The sequence below is a fragment of the Montipora foliosa genome, chromosome 12, assembly GCF_036669935.1.
Source record: "Montipora foliosa isolate CH-2021 chromosome 12, ASM3666993v2, whole genome shotgun sequence".
Taxonomy (NCBI): Eukaryota; Metazoa; Cnidaria; class Anthozoa; order Scleractinia; family Acroporidae; genus Montipora; species Montipora foliosa.
This window is the reverse complement of record NC_090880.1, coordinates 35,827,555-35,837,916: the sequence shown is the minus strand read 5'-3', so window position 1 is coordinate 35,837,916 and position 10,362 is coordinate 35,827,555. Positions and strand designations below refer to the sequence as shown.

Genomic DNA, 10,362 nt, shown 5'->3' with positions numbered 1-10,362 from the left:
ATAAGTGAAGCTCTGGGAACAACTCAGTTGTTGATGAAGTTGAGAAAAATTACCTTTCCACATCTTGAGAGGAAATCATTGCAAGTGTTGTGTTATGAAGTGGTTAAAGTAAAATAACTAAATCAGCCTAATTTGTCCTTGTGAATAATATCTCACATACCCACGGCTGGCTCCCGTTCTGGCCTTGTAGCTCAGTCGGTAGAGCAGCGGTGATCTAATCCGAAGGTCGTGGGTTCAAATCCCACCCTGGTCTGTGCTTGTGTGGGCCCAATTCCAATACTAGGGTTGATCTCTGATGGAATAATTTGGAATAAAAAACTTGACAGTAGTGTTAGGCCTCACTCGAACTTGGAATCATTAAGCTTGGTGATTAGTTTAAAAATCTCATGCCAGTTTTAGAGTGGTTTTCAATTGAGTATCAAAAACAAATACCAAAGTAATAACTTTGTGGAATTGGCTTGAATATAACAATAATAATTTAATTCCCTCATTTTCACAAAAATTGATATGTTCTTTCCTTTTTCGATTCAGAGGACTTTGGTGGAGACTAACCCTTATTTGTTGGGCGTAACCATGATTGTTACTCTTGTACACACTGTTTTTGAATTTTTGGCTTTCAAGAATGGTGAGTTTTAACATAGAGTTGTTCTGTATTAATTTAATTTGCCTCCTCAAACCCATCCTCTTTGGTAAGGGTTCTACAGACCAGTCCAGTGGTACCGTGACTTCTCATAGTTACCATGGATATCACAGGGAGCCCACACAATATGTTTGTGTAACCATTTGTAATTTTTTAAATAAATGTATTGGATTCACCCTTTGCTTCTTCTGTAGCGATTACGATAAATATGTGCATGGACCAATTTTAAATAAACGTTGCATTACCTTACCTGCAGTGTACTGTGGTATTTTGAGCGATTTTGAAGATTTAGAGTTTGCTGTTTACTGTGCCTCTTAAAAGAAGGACGAGGGTGGAAGGTATCTTTTGAACGGCTCCAGCAATGGGGCGATTTTTTCCAGAAAATCGCGTTCCTCCACTTTCATACTTCGCAGGAGAATGGCCAAAAGATTCACGCTTCTTCTTGTACTTAAGCCCCATTTACACGTGCAATTTTTCCTTGACAAGTCCACTTGTCAAGGAAAACTTGCCGACTGTACACACTAGCAAGTTTTCCTTGATAAGTTTTCCTTGGTAGTGTAAATGAAAAATATGACAAGTTTTCCTTGTCACATTTTCCTTGTAGTCCATCTACACGAGCAAATTTCAGCGTTGACAATTTTTCCTTGTCAAGGAAAAGCTAGCATGCCAGATTTTCCTTGACAAGGAAAATTTGTCCACTATTCCCCATCTACACGAGCAATTTTTCCTTGTCAAGGAAAACTTGTCAAGGAAAAATTGCTCGTGTAAATGGGGCTTTATTGCTTGAAAATTCATCCCAATGACCCGGAAATAGCCATCGAAAAAAATCAAAATTCCATACCTTTTGAGCATTGGAAATGTGTGACAAGATTCACGCTTGCCAGCCTCAAACTGTCCTTCTGATTGCCCCTTTCTGACTGGACACCGTTATTTTTGAACGATAATTAATGTTTAACTGCGTCCAATCAGAAAGAGGCAAAAGAGGCAATCAGCAGGACAGTTTGAGGCTGGTACATGTGAATCTTGCCACGCGTTTCGGCTCTTGCTGCCTGCAAGCTCTTGCCCATTGTTAGACTCCCCTTCAGTAGTTTTTCATGGCCCAACAGTTTAACCCTTCTCGCAAATTTCTTGCTGTCAACTTGTCTGGACTAAACATTCCTTTCCCATAAGGAATTAGGCAAATTAATAAAGTTGGTTGTTTTGTTGTGAACATAAAAATCAATGGTGTCATGCTCAAGTTTGCTCTCTTTTGTTCTCTCTTTAGACATACAATTTTGGCGAAGCCGCAAGACTCTGGAAGGCTTGTCTGTACGATCTGTATTTTTCAATGTGTTCCAGTCTGTCATTGTTCTTCTGTATGTCATGGATAATGAGACCAACACTGTTATCATAATCAGTTGTTTTATTGGACTCTTAATTGAGATTTGGAAGATCAACAAGGCTGTAAATATTAAGGTGAGTTTGGCAATAATTATTTACAAATTATTTAAATTTAATTTGGGCCAGTTATTTAAATTTAATTTCAGGCAGTTTTGAACAAGACTGTTTTCCCAAGTCATAATAGTATTTAAAGGCTGTTCATTGTTGGGAAGTAGTTTTTAGAAGGCAACAGGAAAGGACAGAAGCATGATATCTTTTGGAGCATTTCACTTCTAGAAAGAGTTGATTGAATAATTAAGGATTATTGGACGAGGTTGAGCAAAATATTGTGATTTGTCAGTGGCGAGCAGATCAATTATTTGCGGAAGCCTTTCAAATAATTGATCTGCGAGACACTTGCAAATCACGATATTTTGCAAAAAGCGTCTTCTCTTTGAAATAATTTTAATAATCGTACATAATGATACTTTACAGAATTATAAAGTATGATGATAGGGAGTTTAAACAAGGGAATATCACAGCCAATGATGGCAACTGGGAGTGGACGTATCTCATTCTTAGGCAACTATTGTCAATGAATTTGTCTTGAGAGTGAAGACCATTGGCATTACAAATGTGGTGATATGAAGGAAAGTTGAAAGGGTGCATACCAAATGCCACCCATCTCTAAAAAAATGTGTGTGCTCAAAGTAGCGTTCATAACTCTATGATCTCAAAACTTAATTTGTTTCATTCCCACTGTTCAAATGATAATAAATGATAATGATAATAATGATAATGTTTATTCAGCTCATATTGTTGTTTACATTTGATTTGAAATTCTTAATGAGGTTTCGGTAGCATTTTAGTTTTTTTTCTTTTAGTTTGCTAGTAAGTTACGAGCTGGGGAGCTAAGTGAACCGATAGGTTTTCTAGTTAGCTCCCCGAAATGTATGTCATTAATTAATACATTGTTCCTTCGCCATATCATCGACCGGTTCAGTTACGCACTCACAAAAAAAAAGATCAGCTCACAGTTGGCTCGATAGCTCAGTTAGTAGAGCACTGTACGGGTTTCGCAGAGGTCATGGATCCGTTCAAGCCCGAATTTTTCACGCTTTCCTTTTGTTACTGCTAAAAGTAGCGTTCGTAATTGCAATGATCTCAGAACTTAACTTGTTTCATTCCCACAGTTCAAATGTATGTCTTGAATTACATTTTTCCTTTGCTGCAAATAATTATGCTGCCCTCACCTGGTATGTCACCTCCAGGGTACAAAAACCACATGGCTACATTGGCAAGAGGCAGGGACTTTCATCACTACCGGTACTCTGCTCCTGCTCCCAAAATTGTATCGACCTTTCATTGATATTATTGTAATATTTATCCTTGTTGATTTTATAGCTGGATAGAGAAAACCTTTGGTTTGGTATTATACCAAGAATTTCCATCACTGACAAAGAAACCTATGCAGAATCAGAAACGAAGCAATATGATATGGTGAGGTGACTTTCTGTTGTTCACTTGATCATGTCTTCTTTCTGCTTTTTGAACTTAAAACCAGCCCAATAGTTCTTTAGAATTTAAGTGGTAAATAATCATAATAATAAAATTTTATTAAAAACTCAACCATGGATATCAGATTTCCAGCATTTTCATTGGCTCGCCAAACAAAGGCTATCAGTTCATATACCTGCTGGACCTAATATGGTCAAGGAATGCATCAGCAATAAAGCGAGCTGAAACATTTTTGCAACTCTGAGAAAAAATGGCAGACAAAAGCCGTTTTGGACTGGTAAAGACCAAGGCAGAAATTGGTGCTTTAGTGGACAATATTACCCTTGGGAACACCATGGAGTGTTTGATAAAACAATAATTTTTCCACTTGGGCTTGCTGGATATAAAATGATTATAACCAACTTGGCGCTAACACGCCTCATCAGTTATCTATCACTTCGTATCCAGCGCGCCCTTGTAGAATAATTGTGAATTATTTTGGCAGGGCTTACTGGTAATAGTAATGTATCCAATCCAACCAACTCATTGACCGACGAGTTGGTCGATGCATAACAGACAAGCAGCAACGTGTCAGCCAGCGCGCCCTTGTAGAATAATTGTGAATTATTTTTGCAGGGCTTACTGGTAATAGTAATGTATCCAATCCAACCAACTCATTGACCGACGAGTTGGTCGATGCATAACAGACAAGCAGCAACGTGTCAGCCAACATACGTATTGAGAGTTATTAAAAAATAGGAAGATTGAGCATGAGTATTGATGAGCAAAAAAAATCAACCCAGGTAGCCTGTTTTGCATTCTAGAGCAATGGTTTTGCTCAAGTTTAGTTACAAACCACCTTTTACAACATATACAGGGTTACATAGTTTGACAACAAACTGGTAAAATGTGGACAGTATCATTTAAAAAGAAATGTTTGCTCTTTTAACCAAATGTCACCCATCTGATGCTTCCTGCGGCACAACTTTAAGAAAAAACAATTAAAGGACAAAAAAGATCTTGAAACATTAATCTAAGGTGGTCCATAGTCTTTTGGGTAAAATTTTTTTTTTTACATGAAAACAACTACAAACGCCATTGTTTAAATCATGATTTCTTTCTCTCTTTGTAGATGGCATTTAAATATTTGTCATGGGCTCTGTTTCCATTGTTAATATGCTACGCTGTATATTCACTGATGTATGTTGAACACAAGGGCTGGTACTCTTGGATTCTTAGCATGCTCTATGGATTTCTTTTAACATTTGGTAAGTTCTCATGCACGGTGTGGGGCCGCGCAATAGAACGTCAGTGAATATATTGTCAGTGTCACTTTTGGCTCCTTGCTTCAGTATTCCTCATTTTTCCACCATGTTTTGTAGGATTCATCATGATGACTCCACAGCTGTTTATCAATTATAAAATGAAATCAGTGGCTCATTTGCCGTGGCGCATGATGACATACAAAGCACTCAACACATTTATTGATGACCTCTTTGCTTTCGTCATCAAAATGCCAACTCTTTACAGGCTTGGTTGTTTTAGAGATGGTAAGTACAAATAGAAATATTAACAATAACAATTTTGATATCTCTGAGGTTGTAGATAATTTAATTGGCAGAGATTTGCTTAACTTTGCTGGATTCTATTTCCTAAATTTACAAGGCGAAGTTATCACACTTCATTGTTAGTCAGGTGTTTTTTCATTGGATAAAGGGGTCTATTACATCCATTTAGAAATCACAGGTGATCCTTGCAATCTGAGTGGCTCTCGGCAGTGCGATTTATTGAGTTCCAAATCGCAATATTTTATTTGCTCTAAATCACACCATTTCCGCAGCCAATGAGAAAAGAAGACTGAAACAAAACAACCAATCAGATTTCAAGGCTTGTTTAAGGTAACCTATCAAACTTTTGTTCTCACCTGGATCAATGAAATATTGGTACTGACTAAAATCCTTTATTTTAGGACCATTAAATAATTGTGTGATTTGTAAATGGATATAATAAAGTGGTAATTGAACTGCGTGGAGTGCAATTTTGGTCTGAAATCATACTTGTGATTTCAAATCACACGTATGATTTCAGACCAAATTGCACTCCACTCAGTAATTACCATTATTTAGTTCCTATAGAAACTGGTGCTGCATCGGTGGGAAGTGGAACCCCAAAATGAGTTTATCAACTGAGTTGATATGTTAAAGAGGACCTGAAGTCAATTTTTTTAGTCTCAAATGTTGATCTTTCTCCCAAAAGCAAACATGTTAACGATCCTTACCTCAAAATGCCGGGCAAGACGCGCAAAGTTATCCAAACTAGCAGTAATTTGGACCCACGACCGTGATCTGAGGAGCATGGATCTAGTCTCGATTTTACGTCACAAAGTACTTTAAATAAAAATAGGCCATTTCCGAGTTCACTTCTGCCTCCTTTTCAAAGCGAATGTAAGTGCCAAATGTTTTGTGATGGTAATTAGTTCTACTTTACATATGAAAGCAAACTAATTATCATGAAAAACTTCGCACTTAGACTCGCTTTGAAGAGGAGGCAAACATGAACTCGGAAATGGCCTATTCTTTTAAAGCAGCTTGTGACGTAAGATCGAGAATAGACCCATGCCTCTCACACCACGGTCGTGGGTCTTAATGCCAAGTTTATGTGGCTTGCACTGCAGAGAAAAAGCGAAATTCTGGTAACAATGGTGATACATGGTTGCTTTGGATGGGGAGATTTATATCAGGAACAAAAAAAAAATTCGAGTTTAGGTGCGCTTTAACATATGCCATTTTCGAAATATCACATTTTCAGCTTGATAGCGAGGCAGTAGGACAAAATCAATAGAAACAGGTTGGAATGAATGTAAAAAATATTTGCATATCATCCACTTTCCTTTGACTTTGTCCTCTAAACCTCTCCTTTTAGCTGAATTTTAATATATCGAAAAAGGCCTATTGAGCACCGTAAAGAAATTCGTGGTACTCGAAACGTCAAGTGTGTTAAAATAATAAACTTTTTTTTCTCCCCTCCATTTCAGATAAGAAACAACGTTTCTTTTCGAAATAACATTTTGTTTTTTTTCTTTGTCCATGCAATAGTTTGGTGTACCAACTTTTGAATTGTTTTCCGCCGCCAAGGCAAAACGACATTTTTAAAATTTCGCGTAGGTGTCCTGCAAAGTGAGTTTAACTTAACGATGGTGTTAAACCTAGGGCGCTTTCTTTTGGTACAATTCCAGAATAGGAATACACGGAATAGATGGTATTCGTGTTCTTTTGGGACCTATTCCGTTTATTCTGTTCCCGAAAGCAGAATGAACTGAATGACCGGAATATGGTTCACTCGGAATAGGCAGAATATGCGTTCTTTTGGGAAAGTTTTGGCGGGAAATGATACGCGGTCGGCCGGTCGCCTGCCGGCGGCTTGAAGATTGAAAATTGAATGGAATTAGCGACCCAAAGTTTCGACCGTAGATGCGGGTGTGCTGGCCTAGAGCTGTTCTGTTTCTTTACCGGTGCTAGAACAAAAAGAACTGTCAGTTTGTGTTATTCAAAAAAAGTGCCCTTGCCTGGTCAAAAGAAATGAGGTTGGCATTTATTGGTTTGTACAAAAACCACGAACCTTTTTTCAATTAAGTCAACATCAAGATGAAGAGCGTATTGGAACGCATTTCCACTGCGCAAAGCACTTACAAGTACAAAAAATTCTTCGTCATCTTCCCCCTTACAGTTTTAAGCAAATGAAGCAAACCGAAAAATCAAGGAAACCGCCATAAACCTGTACTTACGGCCATATTTCAACATTTCGTGTTCGTGTTCCTTTTTCAGTTGCCATGCCAACTCAACTGGCGCATGCCCAGACACAAAAGTTCCCAGGTCATTCCGCCAAAAATATTCCGTTTTCATAATTTGCGTTCTTTTGAGAATTGATATTCCGTATATTCTGTTATTCCTGATCCGGAATAAGAATAGCCAGGATATTCCCTAAAGAATGCACCCCTAGTTTTTGTTTCCTTTGAGTGAAACTTATTTTGTAACAATGACTGCATCATTTTTTGTAGTATGCCGCATCCTTGAAGTTATTGTGCGCCGTAAAATATTTCTATATTTAAAAGTTGACACAGGATCTATCTTAAAAGGGCATTATGGCCACATTTTATTGGATTGGGTGGATTCATTGGCTTGAAGAGCTGTTTTTAAGTGGTTTTGTAATTTTGTTATTGCAGACATCGTCTTTTTCATTGCCTTGTATCAGCGATGGATTTACCCCATTGATCCTAAACGTGTAAATGAATTTGGTACAAGCGGTGAAACTGTAGAGAATGTTGCTGCAGCTGAACAAGAGCCGAAGGAAACAAAGGCGATTGAAAATGGTACCACCACACCCACGTCAGAGCCGGTGGCGGATAAAAAGAATGACTAGGTTTAAATGCATCTACTACTCCAGGTTGTTTTAGATCGGCTTTGCCGAGAGTCGTAGCTATTTAAGCGGAAAACGGTGTGAGTAGCTTAGGGATTTTTTTTTAAGCCGCCGGACGGCAACCGTGAGCCGTTTTCCTTTTCAACAAGTCTCAACACTACCACTAAAATTGCAAGTATCTTTTCACTCTCAAAGACTGCCAGAGACTAGGTACCGTCCTGGTATGTGAAATGTTCATTTGGTTTCCGTCGGTGGCTCAAAAACGTAGGTCGCGTACCGGCTTAAACTGTCTATTATTTACTCGATGTACCCATAGAACGCTACAAACAGCCTGGTGGTTCCACTTGGTTGTTAAGTAGACGTGACCGACCTACTTCAGGCACAGTAAACACCCACATGTAAGAATCTAGATTTTTCCAAGTAAGGCTAAATAGGTTCTTATAAGAATGGTATTTAGAGTAGTTTTTAGGCTATCTAGGTTCTTAAATTGGTTCTTATTTTCACAAAAGATATATACTCTATGATACATGTGTGGTATGACTGATTTCCTTTGATGAGGAGGCTGATACCTTTCTATTTCAATCATAACAATGGAAACACAATTTGTCAACAAGATCTGTGCAGTTTAAAATTTGTTCCAGACGCTTAAAATGTCAAGGTCATTTTCTAAAATAAGAATCTGTTTAATTTCCGTGGGTAAACTGGGTCTTCTGTAAGGTGGGGGGGGGGGGGGGAGTGGTCTAAAATGAAATTTTTAGCCTAACAGGTTCTTAAATTCTAGGTTCTTATATGTGGATGTTTACTGTATTCGCTTTATTTCGTAAATTGCGAGAATTTCGAGATCTGACTGGACTTTTCTTGCATGGTTTGCTCAAGGCGGCACTATTAAAGTTATTGAAATTTCCAGGTAATAAACACAATCACTAAGTCATCGTTTTGAAATTTGTTACTCAAGGCATGTTGCAAAACACAAAGAAGTTGCTACATCTTGACCTGAAAGTCTGTCTTCTCAGTTTCGTATCTGTTGCACAGGGACGTTCTTAAAAGCACTTAGTATTGTAAGGGCGTGGTGTTAAGGGAATTTCGAGTAAAGTAGAATTGGCGATTGGCTTTCGTTTTTTTTCCCCGTTATTGGTTGAAAAAGGGCGCGAAATTGAACCAGTCAGAGTGCGAAGGAATGCGAATCACGTTTTGGTCATTTATAAAGCCCTGGCCAAACTATCGAACAAAGTTGGATCCCACATGCAACATTGTTGGATATAAATGTGGACGTGGTGGCAAAACACTATCCAATTAAAGTTCAAGTTGGCGCAAAATTTGGAAATATGGCGTAGCGTTATGCTACTGCGTTGTTTGAGGACGGAAAGAACGTGTTCAAACGAGTAAAAACCAAAGACTGGTTAAGAGAACGTGTAGAAAAGGGTATGTTCTTTGCAAAATACATCCGCGTTTAGGAGATGATGATTGTGAGCTCGGATCAATTTGCAAAAATTTTAAACTCTATTAAACCAGACATCTCCAACCAGCGATAATGATTAAGGAGGTTAAAAGTGTCCCACAGACATGGTCCTGCTTCCTACTCCCTGATCAAGGTTTCTCCCCTTGGTTCTTGTCCGCCATCTCTGTTGCAAGTGATGCTAGAGGCCTAGGCTTGAAAATAAGATAGCGATTCGTAATTGGCTAGCAGCGCGCACGTGACTCGATTCAGCACACAACTTTCTTGGAAGAGCGGCAAAACACTGCAACATTGCTGCGTCGAACAGAATTATTGGTTGTAATGTTTGATCAAAAGCAAACTCTATCAGTATTTGATCGAACAAAAATTGTATTGGTGGACGAACATCTTCCAACATGGGCGTCCAAACGGTCTAACAATGTTGGATCGAGCAAAGTTGGAGCCTTCAATCAAACTTTGCGCGATAGTTTGGCCAGGGCTTAAGTTATTGTAGTTCAAGACCCGCCCATTATCAAATAATTTACAGTCACAAAAAGTGAAACATGCATAGGTGGACCGTAAACATAATCTTTGCCGAAAATCAATAAAATATTTATAAATTTTTGATAGTGTTTTACAAGATTTAAAAACTGACGGACGATGTTCTTATTTATGTACTTTTTGATGAAAATGCCATCCGCTATTCTGACTCAATTAGCACTGGATTTCTTTTGTTCTTTAAATTCTCTTTAATTAGTTTTATCTACCTTTTTATCGGTTCTGTACTTTGTTCTTCCTTTAGCATTCGAATATTGGCCATTCTGTTTTTAATCTGTCAAAGTCAATTATAACACTGTACAAAGGACGTATACAAAACATGGACCCTAGGTCCGTGGACCACCCCTGTGGACCCGGTCCATGGACTACCCCTGAGGACCACCCCTCATGTTGTAAATTCAATAGGTATTACAAGGAGAAAAATCTTCGGACGAAAGAGAGAAGTGATCCTCTCACT

General features: G+C 38.3%; 1 protein-coding gene across 1 annotated transcript in view; it reads left to right on the top strand.

Annotated features, from left to right (window-relative positions):
• The window catches only part of LOC137979057 (putative lipid scramblase CLPTM1), a 15,717-nt gene extending 7,072 nt beyond the window's left edge, over positions 1-8,645 (top strand). The window contains exons 8-13 of the mRNA XM_068826224.1: positions 532-625; positions 1,905-2,095; positions 3,404-3,499; positions 4,629-4,764; positions 4,879-5,046; positions 7,719-8,645. Of these exons, the coding sequence (XP_068682325.1) occupies positions 532-625; positions 1,905-2,095; positions 3,404-3,499; positions 4,629-4,764; positions 4,879-5,046; positions 7,719-7,915 (882 nt within the window). The 3' untranslated portion in view covers positions 7,916-8,645. The remainder of the gene's footprint in view (positions 1-531; positions 626-1,904; positions 2,096-3,403; positions 3,500-4,628; positions 4,765-4,878; positions 5,047-7,718) is intronic.
• Positions 8,646-10,362: the final 1,717 nt, after the last annotated feature.